This window comes from Siphateles boraxobius, unplaced genomic scaffold (assembly GCF_051911475.1).
Source record: "Siphateles boraxobius isolate OS27281-9 unplaced genomic scaffold, OSU_SipBor_1 68, whole genome shotgun sequence".
Taxonomy (NCBI): Eukaryota; Metazoa; Chordata; class Actinopteri; order Cypriniformes; family Leuciscidae; genus Siphateles; species Siphateles boraxobius.
Genome location: NW_027509195.1, coordinates 9,500,660 through 9,522,831, shown reverse-complemented (window position 1 = coordinate 9,522,831; position 22,172 = coordinate 9,500,660). Strand labels below are relative to the sequence as shown.

At 40.3% G+C, this 22,172-nt stretch overlaps 1 protein-coding gene across 27 annotated transcripts in view; it reads right to left on the bottom strand.

Annotated features, from left to right (window-relative positions):
• Positions 1–3,049: 3,049 nt before the first annotated feature.
• ubr4 (ubiquitin protein ligase E3 component n-recognin 4) overlaps positions 3,050–22,172 on the bottom strand; it is a 66,325-nt gene continuing 47,202 nt past the window's right edge. For all 27 annotated transcript variants that reach the window (XM_077214511.1, XM_077214515.1, XM_077214519.1 and 24 more), the window contains 42 exons: positions 22,015–22,164; positions 21,079–21,306; positions 20,915–20,993; positions 20,513–20,725; positions 20,219–20,387; positions 19,980–20,124; positions 19,748–19,833; positions 19,564–19,651; positions 19,279–19,472; positions 18,944–19,183; positions 18,688–18,826; positions 18,385–18,510; positions 18,147–18,275; positions 17,365–17,708; positions 17,192–17,282; positions 14,127–14,211; positions 13,897–14,024; positions 13,689–13,818; positions 13,446–13,603; positions 13,254–13,363; positions 12,988–13,129; positions 12,827–12,908; positions 12,544–12,717; positions 12,340–12,461; positions 12,044–12,241; positions 11,402–11,482; positions 11,215–11,302; positions 10,988–11,115; positions 10,787–10,894; positions 10,575–10,694; positions 10,287–10,477; positions 10,019–10,192; positions 9,152–9,251; positions 8,851–9,069; positions 8,645–8,758; positions 8,416–8,558; positions 8,196–8,321; positions 7,912–8,106; positions 7,599–7,823; positions 4,624–4,714; positions 4,350–4,512; positions 3,050–4,246 (listed from right to left, as the gene is read on the bottom strand). In XM_077214511.1, the coding sequence (XP_077070626.1) occupies positions 4,182–4,246; positions 4,350–4,512; positions 4,624–4,714; positions 7,599–7,823; positions 7,912–8,106; positions 8,196–8,321; positions 8,416–8,558; positions 8,645–8,758; positions 8,851–9,069; positions 9,152–9,251; positions 10,019–10,192; positions 10,287–10,477; positions 10,575–10,694; positions 10,787–10,894; positions 10,988–11,115; positions 11,215–11,302; positions 11,402–11,482; positions 12,044–12,241; positions 12,340–12,461; positions 12,544–12,717; positions 12,827–12,908; positions 12,988–13,129; positions 13,254–13,363; positions 13,446–13,603; positions 13,689–13,818; positions 13,897–14,024; positions 14,127–14,211; positions 17,192–17,282; positions 17,365–17,708; positions 18,147–18,275; positions 18,385–18,510; positions 18,688–18,826; positions 18,944–19,183; positions 19,279–19,472; positions 19,564–19,651; positions 19,748–19,833; positions 19,980–20,124; positions 20,219–20,387; positions 20,513–20,725; positions 20,915–20,993; positions 21,079–21,306; positions 22,015–22,164 (6,081 nt within the window). In that variant the 3' untranslated portion in view covers positions 3,050–4,181. The remainder of the gene's footprint in view (positions 4,247–4,349; positions 4,513–4,623; positions 4,715–7,598; positions 7,824–7,911; positions 8,107–8,195; positions 8,322–8,415; positions 8,559–8,644; positions 8,759–8,850; positions 9,070–9,151; positions 9,252–10,018; positions 10,193–10,286; positions 10,478–10,574; positions 10,695–10,786; positions 10,895–10,987; positions 11,116–11,214; positions 11,303–11,401; positions 11,483–12,043; positions 12,242–12,339; positions 12,462–12,543; positions 12,718–12,826; positions 12,909–12,987; positions 13,130–13,253; positions 13,364–13,445; positions 13,604–13,688; positions 13,819–13,896; positions 14,025–14,126; positions 14,212–17,191; positions 17,283–17,364; positions 17,709–18,146; positions 18,276–18,384; positions 18,511–18,687; positions 18,827–18,943; positions 19,184–19,278; positions 19,473–19,563; positions 19,652–19,747; positions 19,834–19,979; positions 20,125–20,218; positions 20,388–20,512; positions 20,726–20,914; positions 20,994–21,078; positions 21,307–22,014; positions 22,165–22,172) is intronic.

Here is a 22,172-nt window from a genome sequence, read left to right as displayed (position 1 = left end):
ACAGCTACTAGAAGATTTACAACTGTCAGACTGTCCTCAAACTCAGTTTGAGCCTGCGCAGTCGCTCAGCCATCAGGCAGGAAGTGCAATAATCAGGCTTCAGTTTTCTCCGTTGAAATCAATGGGGTTGCTGTGTCCATTTCTTTTACTGTCTATGCTCTTGACTCATGACGTGTCTTCAGCTATAACAACCACTTAACGCGCCAATTCAATTTCGTTCTCATTCTCGCCTGATTGATTCGAAGTGACGATATTTTGTGCAGCTTGCTGCTTAAGAGTTCTTCTGGTTATATACGCAAGCTTTTTCGTCATTGTCATCACCTCAGATTACAGATTTTTAAGAGCTGGGCGTGTTTGCTATGCACGATGATCGCAAGTGACATTTTATAAGCATAACATTTTGGAGAGGCTTCAATCTTCCGGTTGCCTATAAGTTTGAATGCCTCAGTGAAGAGATGCTCTCGGAAGCCCTGGCTGCATTGGCTTGATAGCGTGTGTGCGTTTCTCGCTATGCGGATCACCACATAGTGACTTATTGACTGTCTTTTTGGATTTGAGGTGATCATCTTAAGCATGCAAGATTAAGTCTTCTGCAGTAGAGTTGTTTCTGCCTCTCCTGGCTAAAGCTCAGCCTAATATGGAGATACAAGAGAAAGCTCTGCCCCAATGTTGAGTGTAGATGCACTGATGAGCTACTGTCACGTGCATACAATTCTATAGCAAATCTTGGCCGTGTTTTAATTCTTTGGTAGATATGCTTGTGGTCTTACACTCCTCTCTGAGTGAAGCCTAATCTGACCCATTAGTGGTGGATCTAACTGAACTTGCATTACACGCCATGGGTGTTTTCGCTAATCACTGTGGTACTGCTTTGGGCACTCTTGTATAAGCTCGACGGCAGGTATGGTTTGCCCAATCCTTCTTGCCAGAGGTATGTCAGAATAATTTGAGACGACTGCCATTGGTACCTGGATGAGTTTTGGACCAGCTGAACAGGAAGCCTGGAACCAACGGGTGTCGGTGTCTGAAACTCGTTTGCGTCATGTGGGGACAGCCTCAGGATCCAGGCCCCCTCCGACAGCCTCTGGTGTCCGTTATCACAATGTTGGTGTAAGACCTAAGTATAGGCCTTCTCAACATTTCCAACATCGGTATCCACAAGCTCCTCCAACCCCCAGATATGGTTGGACTCCATTTTCAAGGCCCCCAACGACATCCCACCACCTCTACAGAAAAGCGTTCATGGGACCACTGAAGCAGAAGGGTCGACAGTGGGCTGTTTCACCATTTATTTTCGGGTTGCAAAGAAAGACGGCGGGTTTCAACCGATATTTGATCTAATTCAATCTAAAGTTTTTGCCGTTACGAATGCTATGAACAACTGATGTGTTACAGGCCATTATGCCTCAAGATTTGTTCATGACAATAGGTTTGAGGGATGTCTATTTTCATTTTCCAATTGTTACAGAAAACACACACTATTCCTTCAATTTGCATTCATGGATCAAATATTTCAGTTCAGGGTTCTTCCGTTTGGCCTGGCTCTGGCACCAAGAGTTTTCTCAAAGTTTCTCCAGGCAGCATTGGAACCACTCCAGAGGTCTGGCAGGAAAGTGTTTCCATACCTGGATGACTGCCTTGTCTGTGCAGCATCACCCCAGCAGGCAGTGGATCAAGCACATCAAGGCGTCTACTCAGACCTTTGTCACACATTGTTGTATGTGAGCCCTATGTGACTTTGGTCATGGGAGTTTTTTTGTCAAAGGAGTACTATTGGGAGTACCACCTGCACAGTGGGAGGTCATAAGGACGGATGTCAGTCTTCTCGGATGAGTCTGGCACTTGCAGCTCTCACAGAGCTGCTTGGAGAGGGTCTCTGCTTACAGCGCACATCAATGTACTAGAGTTGACTGCGTTGTTTCTTACACTTCTTCACTTTCAAACTGTTCTCAGGGGAAACCAATGTTTTGGTGTGCACAGACAACAAGGTGACTGTTTTTATATAAACCATCAGGGAGGCACAAGCTCACAACCTGCTTATTTGGGCCCAGGTCAATCTGCTGTCCATCCAAGCAGTATATCTACCAGGCAGATTCAATGACCCCGTGGCCGCTTTGTCACGTGGCAGGGTGTCACAGGGAGATTGAACTCTACACACAGAAGTGGTGCTAATGATATGGAGGACGTATGGCGCTGCGGTAGATGTGTTCGCGGACAGACAGACGTCTCAGTGCCCTCATTGGTTTTCCCTGATGGACAGGGATGCAGTCTGGATGCATTAGCCCACGACTGGCCAGACATGACACTACTTGCTTTTCTCCCATTACCACTGATTTGGAGGACTCTTTGAAGAGTGGGCGACTGCGGCCATCGTCTGCTGTTAGTGGATCCTTATTGGCCTGCGAGGTCATGGCTTCAGACTCTTGTTTTCACTGATAATAGTACCATATTGTCATCTGCCCAACGGACCAGACCTCCTGAGTCCGCTAGAAGGAAGATTTTGGCACCCACATCCAGATCGGTTGAAACTGGGTGTGGCGATCGTGCCCACCAGAACTCTCTTGGGAGTTTTGAATGCACGTGCGGCATCCGTGTGAAATTTGTATGCTTGAGCTAATCGCCTGTGTCCTCTATTCCCGGTCATTCTACGCGCTTTGGCAACATCTTGGGCAGCGTTCAGAGGAGTATCACAAATTTTCTACTATTTTCTACTTTCAGCACTGCCTCTGGCGGTCTTCCACTTAGTCATAGAACCACAATTATGTTTGTAACCAGCGTTTTTGGTAATAAAAAAAAAAGCTGAAATAAAACAATATAAAATATAAATATAAAATATATTACAACTAACTAAAATAAGTTTAAATTGAGGTACTAAAAATAAAAAATACATTTAAAAAACCTAAATAGAAATAAAAACTAACATTAAAATGACAAATTTAAAATAAAACTGAAAATATAAAATTAAAAGCTAAATTAAAATATTGAATGCAATACTAGCATATACATATCACTAAAACAACATTGCTTGTGTGACACATTGAGTCATATATGGTATTCTTACACCTTTATTAAGTTGAGCTAATTCAAAAAGCAGACATTCAGCAATAGTTGAACATTGTAGCAGCGGGAATAGGCGAAGAAACACTAAGTGGGTTTTTCTTGTTTTCTTATTTTTAACAAACTTCACACCATGCATTCAGCTCAAGAACACCCTATCGCAGGTGTGTTTATATTGTAAGAATAAGCTTAAAATCACTGAGACTTCTCAGTGGCACCTTGCTTACCAGAGGCACAACTTGCTCTGGGGAAAATGTTTAATCTGCGGAACATTATTGAGTGAATTACCGTCACATGGAAGACAAAACGAAAAATAAATGTAGTATTGCGATTTGGATCAAAACACAATAACACAACCAGAAAAACAAAGTGGAAAAAGGCTCCCAAAATAAATATGCAGGCCCTTTTTTATTCTCTTTATCTTTGCGTTTCATTGTTGATGCAGGTAAACCTTTTACAAATCAGAAAGTATTTCCATTTCACGGGAATAACACATTAAACAAGCTTTCATCTCACTCTTTAACCATTTACACACATGGAAAACAATCGTCACAGATTTGCATCGCAGAACCAATGTCAGGCTTTGCCTATCTTACAAACTGCAAACAATTCATAGAACACCACCGCAAAAAAAAAACAAACAGAAAAGACAATGAGAGATTAGTTCACATTTGAGTTAATCTCTAACTCTTAGCCAATTTAGAACTTGAGTCAAAAAACAAACAAAATCACAAAGGGAAAAACAAATGCCATCAAGATTGTTTATGAAATAATTCCCAACCAGATTACCTGCAACATTTCAGATTAAAACAGAATGGTGTGTTTATGTGTATTAGATGTTACAAAACCATTGTAGAATAAATGCGCATTAACTCGTCATTTTCTTGTTTAGGAGAGAGTTATAACTGAATGAACCCACGCGGAGGTCAGGAGCAGAAGTGGAGGTGAATGAGTGTGTATGCGAGCTGATGGAAGTTTTAGGAGCCTGGGCCCCGATTGAAAGGTGTCCCTTTGGAGTTGCGAATAGCTGGGTCCGGGTAGCGGACAGACTCCATGTTTAAGGAACACCTGCACTGCACAGAGCGGTCACGAGTCCATAAAGTGAGGTGTATAAATGTGTGCCATCAGGGCACAGAGTTCAACAGGTCCAGCAGGAAGGCGTCAGGGTCTGGGATTTCTGACAGAAGTCCTGGGAAGAGAGTCAGTACGAGAGATTAATATTCTGTCTGTACAGCCACATTATTTTACAGTTTAACAGTAAGAGAGCTTTGTGTGTGTTAAAAATGTCTGACCTACGACATCCAGGAACTCTGAGAAGGATTCAGCAGGCATGAGTTCATCCTGGAAAGACCTCAACACCCTTTCTGAAGCCTCATAGATAGGCATGTCATTGTGCCTTATGTACTCTGCGAGCGAGAAGGACCAGCCTCCTTCTGTGTTGCTGGTGGGCACTTTCTGTTGTAGGAACATAGCAGATAACATTAGATTTCATGGAAGCATGCGCTTATTCGACATCATGCTTACAGGAGTCAGAAAGAGGGGGAAAATATCCGCATATTCTCATACCCTAAACATATCATAGATAAGATCCACCAGACCCCAGAAGAGAAGCGGTGAGCGGTAAACAGCATACTCCTTCACTGCTTTGTCAGTGAACCTGAAATGATAAAAATGCAATCATGTATCAATTAAAATGCAATGAAATCACTTTAGACAGTGATTCTGACTATCGAATCAGGAATAGCCATTAAAAAGAATAAATATATAAATAAAAATATATAAGATTTATGTAGGGCTGTGACGGTGGCAGTTTTTAACCACCGGCAGTTGTTGGGAGGTGTTTTCCACACAAAGATGCGTCATATAGCCTACCGCTCTGCACTTTGAGAGGGATCAGGGATATAGGACACAAGCAGGAAAGAGACCATCTTTTTTCTAATATCTTCATGTTTTCTACTTTTTGTAAAAGGTCTGAGGAGCGAATTTTATCTTCCACAGAGTCAAGACACTTAAGCTATGTTCGATTTTGCGCTGCCAGAAAATCTAAACTAAAAATCACCCGCGCGTGTGAAACGCGCTTTAAAAATAAACTTGACGCACCTTACCAAATATAATAAAAAAAAGCACAAACTGTGTTAAAAAGAATTTGACGTGCAAGTAAAAAGGTAGGCCATCTTTCCTACAGCATTTTTCTACTTTACCACAGTAAAGAATGTGAATATAATAGGCCTACTTTAAAGCGAACCAAAGGAAGAAATGTTTATAATCCCCTGCGAAAATGGGTAAGACGGTAGGCTAAGTGAAGATTTGGGAAAAGAAACAAAGGAATAACTGTCCAGTGGACTAACTAATGAAATTTTGTTAAATTCTCTGATAATCGGGTGACCGGATCTCAAAACAGCTTACAAAGCCGGCAAAGCTTAAATTTATGGGCTTTTCCATGGCTGCGATGTAACATTTTAATTGCTAACCTGTTATTTAATTTCTAACCTATTATTTCTTTTGTAAACAAAGCTTTGTGCTTCACTCCTGTCACTCCATAATATTAATGTAAAACAGCATTCACATATAAAAAACTGTGTTTTGGCGGACTACAACCGGTGCTACTCAGTCATCACGATGGTGCTTTACAACCGCGGCGGTGCGGTTGTCAAGTTCACAGGCACAGCCCTGTTTTTTTGATAATATAATATATAATAATAACAATGTTTAGATACAATAAAAGTGCAAACATTTACAAACAATAATAGAGAGGCCTGAAATAATCTGACACACCCAGTCCATGCCATGCCTGATATACAGGTCCTTCTAAAAAAATTAGCATATTGTGATAAAGTTCATTATTTTCCATAATGTAATGATAAAAATTAAACTTTCATATATTTTAGATTCATTGCACACCAACTGAAATATTTCAGGTCTTTTATTGTTTTAATACTGATGATTTTGGCATACAGCTCATGAAAACCCAAAATTCCTATCTCAAAAAATTAGCATATCATGAAAAGGGTCTCTAAACGAGCTATTAACCTAATCATCTGAATCAACTAATTAACTCTAAACACCGGCAAAAGATTCCTTAGGCTTTTAAAAACTCCCAGCCTGTTTCATTACTCAAAACCGCAATCATGGGTAAGACTGCCGACCTGACTGCTGTCCAGAAGGCCGTCATTGACACCCTCAAGCAAGAGGGTAAGACACAAAGAAATTTCTGAACAAATAGGCTGTTCCCAGAGTGCTGTATCAAGGCACCTCAGTGGGAAGTCTGTGGGAAGGAAAAAGTGTGGCAAAAAACGCTGCACAACAAGAAGAGGTGACCGGACCCTGAGGAAGATTGTGGAGAAGGACCGGTCCAGACCTTGGGGGACCTGCGGAAGCAGTGGACTGAGTCTGGAGTAGAAACATCCAGAGCCACCGTGCACAGGCGTGTGCAGGAAATGGGCTACAGGTGCCGCATTCCCCAGGTCAAGCCACTTTTGAACCAGAAACAGCGGCAGAGGCGCCTGACCTCGGCTACAGATAAGCAGCACTGGAGTACCCACAGTCAGTGATGGTCTGGAGTGCCATGGCAGCTGCTGGTGTTGGTCCACTGTGTTTTATCAAGGGCAGGGTCCATGCAGCTAGCTATCAGGAGATTTTGCAGCACTTCATGCTTCCATCTGCTGAAAAGCTTTATGGAGATGAAGATTTCATTTTTCAGCACGACCTGGCACCTGCTCACAGTGCCAAAACCACTGGTAAATGGTTCACTGACCATGGTATTACTGTGCTCAATTGGCCTGCCAACTCTCCTGACCTGAACCCCATAGAGAATCTGTGGGATATTGTGAAGAGAAAGTTGAGAGACGCAAGACCCAACACTCTGGATGAGCTTAAGGCCGCTATCGAAGCATCCTGGGCCTCCATAACACCTCAGCAGTGCCACAGGCTGATTGCCTCCATGCCACGCCGCAATTTCTTTCTGTGTCTTACCCTCTTGCTTGAGGGTGTCAATGATGGCCTTCTGGACAGCAGTCAGGTCGGCAGTCTTACCCATGATTGCGGTTTTAAGTAATGAAACAGGCGGGGAGTTTTTAAAAGCCTTAGGAATCTTTTGCAGTTAATTAGTTGATTCAGATGATTAGGTTAGTAGCTCGTTTAGAGAACCTTTTCATGATATGCTAATTTTTTGAAAGGAATTTTGGGTTTTCATGAGCTGTATGCCAAAATCATCAGTATTAAAACAATAAAAGCCCTGAAATATTTCAGTTGGTGTGCAATGAATCTAAAATATATGAAAGTTTAATTTTTATCATTACATTATGGAAAATAATGAACTTTATCACAAAATGCAAATTTTTTGAGAAGGACCTGTAATCTTGCATCAATCCTCTAGGCATACTGTAGTCTAGCTTTCAGCCAACATAAGCACTTTGAGTGAGCAAAAAACACTTGCCAAATCCAAAAATACACACCTAAGCATGTAAAGCACAACACACACTTATAAAAGCTCTTAAATGTTCAAGCTCTGACATGTGCAGAGTCATGCTTTGTTTCCTTACTTGTTAGCACCCCCTGGTGAGACTTTGCGGGCATGAGAGGTGACCAGCAGCCTGCGCAGGAAGTCCACACGTGTAGTCCTCCAGCGCTCAGGTGGTAGGATGTGCATGGCCAATATAGTGAAGTAGTGTGGCCCATCCACCTCGTACGAAGTCTCCATCCACTTCTCACCAGGCTGCTCTAAGAAGCTCTGTAGATTCTTTTCCTCTCGTGATGTGGCCCTTGTTCTATGGAGGAAGTCAGAAGAAAAAACGTTTAAAAACTGTAACATGTCAAAATGCATTGGAATTTAAATCTCATCTTTGATAAACGTACGTGTTGAGGACGTAAAGAACTGTGTGAATGATGTAAGGGATGAGGTGGATGTTGCTCTCGCGGCCTCCTCCTCCTGTGTCCACGCTAAAGGATTGCTCCATTGCAAAGCGCAGGAACAGCAGCTTGGTATCATGAATGTTGAGCTGGTATGTGGGTTCCCTTTGCCCTGTGCACTCTTGCAGATATGTGTTGTGCCTGCAACAGTACAAAATAAGGATATATTCTTGTAGATATTCAGGAGTTCATCTTAGTACTCATTTAAACTGGATGCAAGAATGACGTACCTTGCCAGGCAGGTGGCAAAGGCAGATTCGGGTACGTGTGGCCCCCATACTGGTAGGAGCCCATTGCACTTTGTGTTGGCATTCTGTAGTGCCGCACTTTCCCATTCCTCACGCCCTCTGGCAAGCCTGATTCAGACATACAGAGAGAAAATTATAAACCAAGCAAGATGTCTAAACCTTCCTTGATCAAATCCATTGTATTCGCAGAAATTTCACGCACCTGACAGCAGCAAGATGGCAGTCATAGTGGACTATGTTAAAGTGTGAGACAGTGCTGTAACCCTGCTGCTTGCGGGGTTTGTTCTCAAACTCCTCAAGGGCCACACGCTTTGTAAATGTGTAGATGCCCAGAACTTTGGTAGGCTGTGGAGTACAAAATATGAAGCGGCTGAACATTACCAATTACATTTCATTTTACTGTAGGTTGTTGTGTTGTTAGAGAAACAGACCTGGAACTTGTAGCCCTCTCTGCAAATACAGCAAGTCAACCCAGGTTCTTCTATGAGCTCCTCCATTTGTTTAAGCAGGGATGTCTTAGTCACCACTTGGCCCTTCTCATTGGTCTGAAACAAAAGCAAAAAATGGAAATATTTAAATTTAAAGACTTTTTTTTTCTGGTTCAAACATTAAGCTTCTATCTATATGTGCAACTCACTGTCATTCCCAGCGTGCCGAGAGCTTTCTGCCTCATCGCCATGGCCATGCGTTTCTTCTCTGCTCGAGTCTCCCTTCGAGCAGCATCTATCTTTAGGTTAACCTCGGCGTGCTCCCTTAGAGCCTCCAGAAGATTCTCTGCTAAAGTGCCGATACCTTCGTCACTGGACACCTGCTCCAGCTTGTGCAAATTGGTTATTGAATCTGTTCCGATTAGCATCTATAACAGGAAGAAATAGTTTAATTAATTTTTGTTGTGTGCGTATGAAATAATTATCTCAAACTAGTGGTTAAAGTATTACCTGTGTAGGGGGGTGTTGGGTGGCCAGACCACGCAGCAGTCTAAGGATGAACGGAAGGGCTGGTCGAGCAAGGAATTTCTTCCAAACGTCTGCATCCAGGCTACAAAACAATATGTATAGTCAGGGTTATCACTCTGTAAACAGTAATGTTTTTATAAATGGGAAGATAAATATTTATTATATATTTTTATTGTTTTATAATTTTATTAGTTAAAAAATACTTGGGATGAATTAATTTATATTGAATAAAATTAATAAATATGAACAAATTTAAACAATATACATACATTTATATTGTAAAATAAGTTGGGATGAATTAATTTATATTGAATAAAATTAATAAATATGAACAAATTTAAACAATATACATTCATTTATATTGTAAAATAAGTTATTTAAATATTTTTATTGGTTGAAATTTAGTATTTTTTATTTACAATATTGTCATACATGTCTGGGCGGGTCAGGGTGCGTTAAATATGTTAATAATTTTAACGCTATTTTTTCCATAATTAATCGCACCAAATGAACATGAAAAATTAACAGCACTTTATATATATATATATATACACACACACACACACACACACACACACACACACACACACACACACACACACACACACACACACACACACACACACACACACACACACACACCTATAAAATTATTTATTTTTGGATATGGATAAAAGATAATGTATTATATAAATACATATATCACTATTTATTATGAATAACAAAATACTGGATTGTATTTATTACACAGTATATTATAAATTATATTATAATTAATACATTAAAATGACATGATAAATTAATACATGCATATATATAATATATGCATTATATTTAGACATTTCATACTTCTTAGCACAGGGGATATGTTTCTTCATATAGTCCAGAGCACTCTGGGTGATGCCCTTCTGTAAGATGAGGTCTTTCAGTTGATGGCCATTACTATTGTTCTTGATTCCTGCAGCTATTTTACAGAAGCAGTCGAGGAAGATCTTGTCATCAGCACTGTGCTCCTCATCATACCTGAATGCGAAAACAAATGGTGTTAAAATCAGCAAACATTCTCCACTGTTTCAAGAAGTCAGTTCTAGGTTATAGAGATGGACAAACTCCATACTTATCGAAGTTGCAGCAGGGTTTAAAGCGCTCGACCAGGATGTGCATCTTCTCTAGTTCACCAAAGGACAGGTAAGGGATGATGCGGAGTAGCCCCTGTAGGACACTGGGATTTGAACGCACAAACAATGTGTTGATCTGGTCCAGCAGCATCACCAGCTGGTCCTTATCACCCGTCAGCAGCAGGTTACCCTGGAGGAGAAACACAATGGAGGAGAGATCTAAACACCACTGGCTCACTTCTATTTGTTAGTAATACTCATTGCACGAATTAAAATGTCTTGCTCACCTTGTCTTCAGACACAGTCTCGGCATTTGCCTCATCCAGGATGATCTCCATAATACTAAGAACCTGCTCTGCTATGGATGCTCCTCCACTGTCCTTGCTCTCCTGCTCTGCCACCAATGCCTGAAACACAACATCCAATTACAAATATCCTCTTAAATATTAAATTTTATCTCATAAGCACTAGCGCTGAATTCTTTTGGTATGTTACTTACCAGATTTAGCGTGCCCAACATAACATTCAGTGTGTTCATCTCTGGTTTCACCAGCTGCTGTCTGTTGACTTTCACTTTCACACAGTAACTAAATAACTTGAGAAGAACCTATAAAGTAAAACACAATCATTAGAATTGCCTCTGAGGTTTCTAAGGAATCTGTAGGAAGTGAGGAATTAGAGAGGTGAACTTCATACTCACGGTAAGAAGATGCCGGCCCTGTTTGAAATCTTTGATTCCAGAGAGCCTGTTCAACATGCACTCTAGACCTCCACACTGCGCCATCACTCCGGCCATCTTATAAACCTCCTCATCGTCCTCCTCTTCGTCTGCAAAGAGACAAAACACCAATTACAAATAAGAAACATGGGATAAACTAGAGGGAAAAAAACTGACAGGAATCTTAAGTCCTACAACATAACACTTACCTGTAGTTGAGTCCAAAGACTCAATGAACTCCTCTGTTGCATCTCCCAGAAGCCCCCTCATTCTGTAGATGATCCTCATTGGCTCACCCTTTATTGAAAGAAACAATATTTAAATCATGGTCGATAAGTAAAAAAGTAAAAGATTTTAAAATCATGAGCAAAAATAAAAAAAGTATCTCTAGCTCACCTCATTGGTGGGGCACCAGACCTTCTTATAGACCTCAGCAACAGACAGATCCAGACTAATGATCTTGTTATTGACAAGGAGCTGCAAAGAAAAGTCATGTTTAAAAATGAATGCAGATAATGTTCAAATAAAAGTAGATAAGATAAAGATTTTTTTCGTTGTCTTGAACAGTCTTTATCTTTTAAAAATTGTGTTTTCCCCCCTGCATTCTTCTAGTTGCACCACTTATTTGGACAAGCCACATTTTCATATATTTATAAAAATGTATTAAATACCCCATATATAACCAGGGTTGATAAGATTTTTAAAAAAAATGTTTCTGAAGTCTAGTTTCTTTAATTTAATTTAACAAATTTTAATACCTTTACAGGATTCTTTGATGAATAGAAAGTTCTAATGAACATTTATTTGAAATATACATTTTTGGAACATTTTCTTTACTATCAACTTTTGATAAATTTAATGCAGCCTTGTTGAATAAAAGTATTTTTCTTACAAAAATAAACTGAACCTATTTTTCTTTTACAAGGCAGTGTAATTGACCGTAAAATCTTAATAAACTTATTTCTTTTTAGAATGATTTAAAATAAGAATGATTTTGAAATAAAGCCACAGGACAATGGACTTTTGCAGATTACGTACCTCCATGCCACTGTCGTCTTCCAGTAGTGCCACAAGATCGCAATCCTGGCAGATTTTGTTCTTGATATCCCTCATGAGAGGGCCAATGCCTGGTTCGTTACTGCTGTATGGGTTTCCTGGCATACGGCCCTGCAGGAAGTCCTCCTGCTGTGGGTCCTTCTCCAGCGTAACAAAGAACTCCGTCACCTCATTCTCCTCCTTCATAGACGCGATTGAGAGAAATGAGCTTGAGCTTTTCCAAAAGATCATTTTTCCAAAAGCTATAGCCGAATGTCAATGAGCTGAAGTCTACTCACCGGATAAATGATGCTACACAACCGCTCGAAGATGAAGACAGGGGTGCGATAATCATCCAGATCGTATCGCTTTGCAGTTTCGATGCACACAGCCATGAATGCTTTGGTCTCCGACTCAGTTCCTACAAAAGAAGAAGCATTGAGCTGATATTGCCTCTAATAATGCAGCAACATCAGATAAGACCTGAAGGTGAAGGCTGGAACCTGTAGTCATATCTTCCAACATCTCCAGCAGCATGTCCTGGGTCTCATCAATCAGTTTAGTTCTCTGGACCACCAGCTTCCTCAAGCACAAGTAGCCGTTCAGGACTGTGCCAACCAACCGACTCTTAAAGTGACGCTTAATGGAATCCACCTCCACGAACGAGGACAGTAGGCCTGTATGAAAACAGAAACTGTTAAAAAAAAGTCACAAGCTCTCAAGAAGTTTTAGATGAATGAGTTTGACTTTATTGATCCTGATCAAATTGGACAAACTAAAATTCACCTGTTAAGCTCTTGAGGGCATATCCCTGCTGTAAGTCTGTGCTCAGTGTGGCCTCTTCAAGGGCGAGAAGATGAGCAATTTCCTGAAGAACACAAGTTCAGGTTAATGGAAATGACACATCCCCACTATATAACAGTATTGTATTTAGTTTCTGATGATACCTTGGTGATGAGGTTGCCAATATATGGCAGGACACCACGGGCAGCCAGATAAACCTTCCAGTGAGCAGGTTTGATGAGCTTCTGATACAAAGCCAGGTATTCTGCAGCACACTCTCCAGCGATGCTTAGTTCATCCAGATAACTAAAGAAAAAACAACAAAATCTTCAGTCTAGTAAAAAAAGGTCCCCTAAATATGACTCGCTATTGTCTATTGTGAAAATATTAGGCCAAAAAGGATTTTTTTATCCATCCATGTGATTTGTACCTTGTTAAAAGGTCCAGAACCTGTTGCTTGCGGCTGGGGATTGTTGTTAGAGCTTCGACGATAGTGCAAGCCGCTTGTCTCGCTGCCTGGGTGGCTGGGGTGAAGAGCACCTGCAAGAGGGGTCAGATTACATAAGAGCACATAATGGAGAACATAATCAGACACTCTAGAGACTTTTGAGGGAGCATTTACTTGTCTCAGCCAGTTGTTATGGCCCAGTTTGAGCAGGCGAGGGAACAAGCCTTCTGATCTAGATCTCATGAACCGCTTCCACTTCCACACATACTTCTCCATCAGGTACTGCCTCCTGATCTCAGCCTTATTCGAGGGTTTAGAGACGGTTTCCTGGCCTGGGAAAGACGAGAGTGCAGAATCAAGTAAAGGATTTCATGCAAATAGCTCACAGCATTGCTGATGCAAAATTTGGATATTTACATCTAGCAGGAAGGCACTTTTTCCAGGCTTCATAAGATGCTTTCGGGTCTTTTTTGAGCCAGAGCTGGGCCTGTGCGTGGATCTCGTTGTTATATGGCTTGACTGTAGTCAGGGATTCGACTGCAGTATCCTGTTAAAGAGCACAAGTCAAGTAAGTGCATCAGAACGTATTGATCAACACATCATCAGTACTATGAGTCTGTCGTACCTTGTTTTTCTTGCTGGTGGGGGCAGGAGGTTTGATGAGTTTTTGCAGGATCCTCAGGCACATCAGTGTAATGTTTTCCACCACCACAGGGGTCTTTATATTCACCGCCATCAGGAACAGACTCAGGGCTGAAAATGAAAATGAACAGAGGCATGAGAGTGTCGAACAACTACAGCTTGAGGATATATAAAATTTGACGTTTATCTCTGGAAATCCGTCACAGGACTCACCACAGCGAAGTCTGAGCTCCCAGCATCCTCCCTCCTTAGCAATGGAGTCTGTAAGAAGCAGCATTTCATACTGCAAACTACTGACCTGAATGAGAAATGACAACTGTAAGAACTAGAGTCAAGTAAGTACTAAAGACTAGTGGTCGACCGATATATCACCAAGGCCGATATATCGGCCAATATTTGGCATTTTTAGAATATCGGAATTGGCCGATATGTTTTTCTAATTGGCCGATGTGTTGGAAGCGGAACTTTTATTTTGACGGCGCTCCAGACTTTTATTTTGACGGGCGGCGCTGAGAACACCAGCGCCTGAGAAGAGAACGGCAGCGCCTGATGTCTCGATCACACAGCGCTCGCTCACATTCTCCGTCTTCATTAGTTTACGATCTCTGACAGTCATATCTAATACTTTGTTAGACAGAACTGGTAAACAAAGGTATGTGAAAAAGTAACAGATTATAGTATTTGTAACAGAAAAGCAGAGGTGGAAAGAGTAATAAAATATTCGACTCAAGTAAAAGTACTACTACTTCAATTAAATTTTACTTAAGTACAAGTAAAATTACCGGTCTAAAAATCTACTCAAGTAAAAGTAAAACATAGCTTTTTTAACAGCGGGGGGTGGGTGAACAGTGGGTGGAGTGGGGGGACTCTCCCGTGTAGGGTTGTAATGGTATGAGATTTTTACAGTATGATAACGTCTCAGAAAATATCACGTTTACAGTATTAATCAATTTTTAAATAAACGCTATTATTAAATGATGGTTATTATTATTATCATCAGTTAAAATGACAGTTAAATTAAAGAAAACAGGTTTTTTTGGGGTTGAACAAATGCTTATATTATAACAAACTTGAAATCATTTGTTGGTTTTGTTTATTAAAATTTCAATAGAACATGTCAAATCAATTAAATTCAATAATTGATAATGAATTAGATTAACAACTCATTTTTAACATTAATAATTTATAAATTTTTTTAAGAATAATATAGTCCTATGAAATGTATTTTATTCAGAAAATTAATGTTTCTTTTTATGATTTAATCCAAATATATTATCAAAAACGGTGGCAGTCAAATGAAAATTTAAACTTGTGTCCTTTTATTTTTTGGGGAAGATCTGCAAAAACAGATTTACTAAATTAAACCATGGACAAAAAATATATGCTTTAATTAATGTTTAAATAAATTGAATTATTATTGTTGTTGTTATTATTATTATTATTATTTTGAGAAGTACGTTCTATTGTATGCCTACAATAGTAATATATTTCTGTCATAATCTCTCCTAGTTAAACCAAACTTTTATTTTGATGGGTTGTAGTGAAGACCTGTTTCAAAGTGTAAACCTATTTGACAATGGTTTTTCTCAAATAAAATGATGAAAATGCTCATTAGGCGTTCTCTCAGAGCAGCTCTGGAAATGTTCATGTATTCATCATGTACTCAAATTGTTTGTGAGAGGCTGAAAACACCACGCGTACTTGAGTATGTACAGTAGAAGACAAAGTGGAGCAGCTCATTCACACCGATTCACACAGAACAAGCAGGTTATATATTTACATTGCAGTATTTTTGCGCTTAAATATTCACAGACCATGTCGCGATTGGATTTATTGCACAGTTCTACTTTCCATGTAATTCATCCATCCATCATTTTGCGTGTTTTGCGTGATATTGTCTGCGTTATGTAAATTCCATTTTCATGACCGGATTCCGGGATTCCCTCTGCATCACGTAAATCATTCGGCCTTGCGTTATAATCGGGACATACGTTTATCTGCAGGAGAGATGGTGTCCTATGTAGGCTATCCTCCTTTTGCAGCCACTTTGTGTCCACATTTTTTGCAAATTGGATATCTATCCTCGAGGACTACCACACTTTTTTACATCCAAAGTATTTCCATACTGGCCATAATTCGCTTCATTAGAATGCAAGGGCGCTTCGCTTTCAGCTGGGTCTGCGTCACCTTTTTTGCGTGTTTGTTCTCCCGCCCTTCAATCAATGCAGTAGTTTCCGAAGTCTGATTTTTTTTTCTCCCTTGTATTATTATATTTTACTCAGTAACGGATATGATTTCAAATGTAGCGAAGTACAATACTTCAAACAAAACGTACTTAAGTAAAAGTAAAATTACAGATTTTAAAAACTACTTTAAAAAGTAGAAGTACACAAAAAAACGACTCAATTACGTAACGCGAGTAAATGTCATTCGTTACTTTCCACCTCTGCAGAAAAGGCAAACAATCAGGCTTAATACTTGAGCATTTGCTGAATGTTGACGGTAAATGATAATCTACATCATTTAAACAAATCTCTAAATATCTAATAAACATTTAATTTCACAAACCTTGCAGATTTAATCGAATCCAGCTGTGATATCTTGTGAAGTGTGCATTGTAGCCTTCATAAACGTGTTACTGCGAGTGATGGTCGGTCCGTGTGAAGTGAGTGAATGCAAACAGAAGATCAGCTTCACAAGAGACGCGATCGAAACACTTTAAATCCTCAATTTTAAAATATGCTGCGTTATATCCAGTTGCCCACTGTGTCATATTCATATTGTTTTCACTGTGTGCTGTATGTAAAATTAGCATTACATTGTCTTTATTTGAAAAAATATGATTACCAGTTCGCACGAAATTACGGAGTGCCCTGTTACAGTGTTTACTTCCTTTTTATTCACATATTTATATATTTTTAAACAATTACTTTATTTGTGAAAAATACTGTAATAGGATTGCAGATTCAAGAAGTTGCCATCTAAAGTATAAGCATGCTTATTTTAAGGATTTGTTTTCTAATTTATGAAATATTGATTAAAATAAATATAAAGTGTGTATATATATATATATATATATATATATATATATACACATACATTTTTTTCTCTCTATTATATCGGCCATCGGCCACCCTGCTCTCTAACATATCGGCATCGGCCATCAAAAAAACAATATCGGTCGACCACTATGAAAGACCTGCCACATGCATCAAAAAAAAAAACAGTAGTTCACCATAGCTAGACGTGATCTTTAAAATGTACTATGTAATAAATACCAGGTCAGGGTTGGCCCAGTGTCCTTTAAGGGCAGCTGACACCTTGGCAATAATGAGGTCATTCATCTGTTGCGTGGCCTCTGGGTGATCTCTGCAAAATACATTGCCATAAAAGTAGTGAGCAACTTGTAAACACCATTAGTTATTCTCTTCAGAGTTTTGTGTGTATATACCTGGTGAGCAAACAGACGAGCTGACGGACCTCCTCCCTCATGGCTCCGGTGCCGCGGCGCAGGTTGTACTCAAACAGCTCTCGGATGAGGCCCTGCAGTACCAGGATCTGCCTGATGGCAGTGTTGGTCGCCAGTGCGCGCAGCAGAGTGATGCAGTGGCCCGTAACTGCGGACGCACAGCCGTAGCACTTGGTGGAGGACGTGTGTCCACAGCCCAGCACAGACAGGGCTCGGTACTGGCTGGCTGTGAAGGTGGGCTGGGTTGAGGTGCGGGATGATTTGGTAGCTGCTTCCCGCTGCTGCAGGTCATACTCCAGCAGCTCCTTGCGCGACGCAAGCACTTTCTGAATAAGTAATAAAAACAGAGACTCTACAACATCCATTTTTATAGTAAATTTAACAATAATACTTATTTAATAGCATATTAAGTTAAATATTAATATTTACATAAGTATAATAAATGATCATCAACATTAGCAACATAATTAAATTATTATATAATTTATAATTCAATTAAATATTTACATACAATTATTTAACTTTAATAGAATATTAGTTGCTACTGAAAATTGCTATGGTATGAAAATTGGTATTAGTACCGTAAAATTTTGTTTTGCAAAAATATTATTCTTGACTACCATTCTGAGGTATGTTTTCTGAAGCCAACTATGCTCGCAAGTTCCATCGTTACCATCATAATTATATACTTACGACCAAAGTTGGCTTACGATGCTTTCGGGAAGCCCACCCCTGGTATAGTAACAGCTCTATTGATCGCTAACCTGGATGATTTTGGAGAGCTCATCGAATGAAGTCTTGCAGTCTCCGCTGTATTCCTGTGCCAGCTGCTGAATGTACCGGTTAACACAGGCAGTGGACGTGCCCAGACCAGCACCTGCTCCTGTATCATCCTGAGAAAAAATCATGAAAACATGAATGACACACCCAACACTCTTTTGGGCAATTCAAAAGAGAAAAGACATTGATCTGTCTGAAACTGATCAATGCTAACAGACTGACCTGTGGTTTCTCAGGTGCAGCCTCGTTCACTTTGGACAGCAGACTTTCCAGCTGCGGCCGGTGGCCCATGAGCTGGTGGTAAACCCGGTCAGCCTTGTCGAGTAGAGTGTTAATGTTGGTCACAGCCTGGACACAATAAAACAGTAACAAATGTTTTAGTAAGAGGATCATTTAGACTATATAGATTGTGTAATGTAAAACAGAAATGTGTACAACACCAAAATAAAACGAGTCCTACAAACAGACCGGGTTAAGTCAGGAATAAATGGATATTTATATATTGGATATTTATGCCTGCCATACCTTTTTCCTGTCTTCTTCATTTTCTATAGGATCCACTGCACAGCAGGGTTTTGCATACAGCATAAAGTCAAAGCGTGCATATTTACAGAAACCACAGGCATTGCACAGGAACGGGTCCTTTTCGTCGTAATTAATGGACCTGGAAAATTCAAAACAGACAATTACAACCTCAATTTCAGTGTAATTCTGTCAGTTTCTTGGGTCTTTGTACAATATTACATTTTAAAGCACATCTCAACATCCAGACCCTCCGTACCTGCACTTGTGACACTGATACACGTTCTCTCCGCAGTTGCCGCATACCCCTGGGTTGGCAGGGACAGAGGCGCTGCAACGAGGGCACTGCAGGGTCTCTGTAGACGCCTGGTAGTTCTCATAAAAATCTGAGAATTCAATCATGAGGTTGGAAGCCACAATGGGGAGAGGGAGGTCGATCTTCACTTCAGTTTGGCCTGGAGTCAACTGTACCTTCTTAGCTTTGTGCCAGCGAGCAGGTCTGTGTACACACATTTCAAATTATTTAAATCTATCAACAAACATCTACAAATACAGTCAGTAAAAATGCGCATGTTTTCTGATTAGCATGCTCACTTGTTCTTCAGTTCTACGATGGCCTGTACAGTCCTGTTGTTGTAGTAGAGGTTGATCGTGCGAACCATCTTGGTTCTTTTGAGATCGCCAATCTTCACGGTGACTTTGCTGATAGTGTGGCTGCCAATCAGCTTCACCACTTGCTGAGTGGTAGTGTAACGGGTGTCCACTTTGATAGATGAGAGTTTGATGTTCTAATAGCAAAGGGAATAAAGCAGGCCAACATTCAGACCCATAGCATTTAAAACAAGCATTTAAATGTGACATGTCATGAACGTCACTCACAGAGAAGGGCACTTCAGGATTGTTGCACACCAAGCAGGGATCACTCTCCAGGTAAAATCCATCAAATTCCACCAGTCCAGACAGGGTGCTGAGAAGATAAGTGTCAAGAGATGAAAAATTCAGAGATGTTCTCACATCCATGACCCAAAATATCTTCTAATGAGAGCATGCTGGGAACACTTACTTGTATATGTTTGAATTGGGATGATTGGTCAGGATGTGGTTTTGTGCTCTCAAAATTTCTACAGCTTTTTGAGAGTATTCCTTCAGCTGGAAAACACAGAAACAAAACATTAGGTGCAATCCAACAGTCACACCAACATTTTAAATCTATTACAAATTACACTACTGTTCAAAAAGTATAATCAAATTCTACAGTCATCTTAATAAACAATCTCATATTTGAGTATGACTACCTTCTTTTCTGTCTGAGGTGTTTTGAGGGAGAAATATCCGAGCAGGTCCACAAATTGAGCAGCTTTACGTCCATAAGCAGGTAATTCTGGCCAAATGGCCCACATCAGGTCGAGCAGCAACTCCTGCTGGGATTTGTTTGAGTTCCTGAAAAATAAATTTTCAGTTTAACGTGATGGTTTAAGTTCAAAGCACTGGACCCAAGGTAGTGCATTAAGAGAAGATTCTTGCTTCTAAGTACCTGTAGATATGCAGCGCGAGGCAGTGAGCTTGCCAGCGCACAGATGAAGAGTTGGACTCGAGTAGGAAGCAACGCAGGAACTGAATGAGAGTCTCCTTATCTGCAAATTTGTTGAGCTGACTAACAAGAGCTGTACACAATTGATCTTCTTGACTGCCAGCTCCATCCCCTGCAATAACACAACAGGAACATTGAGAAAGGTGTCATGGAATATTTTTTTTGATTTTTAATCCTAAATGAAAGTGGTTCAATGATAAAAAAATTGATGAAAGATCATTGAAAAAAACATCGAACCTTCTTTGTCCTTTTCCTTGTCCTCTTTCTTGCTCTTCTTGCTGGAGGATTTGCTCTGAGAGGGCTGAGATGTCCCTGAACCTCCACCTGAAGATCCTGTCGAGGCTGCCAGGACTTTACTGCCACATAAGGCGCAAGAGAGCAGCTGCAGCAGGACCGGAGAAACACCCTCATCTACTAGAAAACTCACTTGCAGCAGGAAGTACAACACCGCTACACAAAGACAGAGACAATTCGATTAGTACCACATGTGGCTTTACTGTTTGAGCAACAGGAAGGCTTAGTTGTTCTAGTTCTCTTAGTTGTCGAGTCATCAATTCCGAAAGGGAAGCAAAAATTTATCAAATTTGCACCCTGAAAGCAATGCAAAACGCTTTGGATAAAAGAACATTGTACACTTACAGTCATCCTTCATGCAGAACTTCTGCCAGTTGATTGTTCTCTGAGTGGCTATTTCAGCACATGCTTTAAGGTGTTCCATCTGTGTAAAAGGAAAAAAAGTTCACACAAATCCAATCTAAAAGAAGATTAAAAATCGTAGGGCGTCACACATGCCTGTTACTCACCAGACTAATGAGAGTGTCATACTGCAGAGCGGAGCCAGATGTTGCTGTAACGATTCCTCCCCGCAGGAAGATGCCCTGCTCCTCCAGAAGCTTCTTGATGCCACGCACGTGAGAGTCAAGCGTGTGGAGGTCTCGGAGTTGGCGGTACTTCTCTTTGGATCCGCAGATGAACAGCAGAAGCTTCCTCACCTGTCGCCTCACAAACGGCGTCTGCTGGATCATCAGATACTGGAAGATAATCGAAAGGGGGGACATTTAATATTTAACAATATTACTGATCTGCCTGCACTGACAACATTATATAAGAACTGAACTGAGCTGGACGATGACACCACTGTTTTCTGTGGCTATATACACTGAACAAAATTATAAACGCAACACTTTTTTTTGCCCCCATTTTTCATGAGCTGAACTCAAAGATCTAAGACTTTTTCTATGTACACAAAAGCCTATTTCTTTCAAATATTGTTCACAAATCTGTCTAAATCTGTGTTAGTGAGCACTTCTCCTTTGCCAAGAAAATCCATCCATCCACCTCACAGGTGTGGCATATCAAGATGCTGATTAGACAGCATGATTATTGCACAGGTGTGCCTTAGGCTGGCTAAAATAAAAGGCCCCTCTAAACTGTGCAGTTATAAATGCAATTATAAAATATATAATTGAACTAAATTTAAAAAAAAATTCCAACAAAAATGAACCGTCACTGAACTTACTTAAGCTGGACTATAACGCAATTTTCTTCTAGATCTGCTGTACAGCAGAAACAAACTTTGTTGCATTATTTTCCTGTTATCACTGTAAAGCTGCTTTGAAACAATCAGTAGAGTAAAAAGCACTATATAAATAAAAAATAAAGGTGAAAGAGGTTGATGCATGCTGAAATATTCATTGATAACTCTTCAGCACAGGCCAAAAGCAAATTACGTGCATTACCTCTGACAGGAAATAGAACCAGGAGTGATCAAAGATAGGCGGTGGGATGCGCGGGTTGGCGTCTGCGATTTTCTTGATCTGGTAAGGCAGTCGGAGGACCATCTCGGTGAGGAGCTGAGAGTATGCCTCAAACACATCAGCAGCATGGCCCTGAGAAA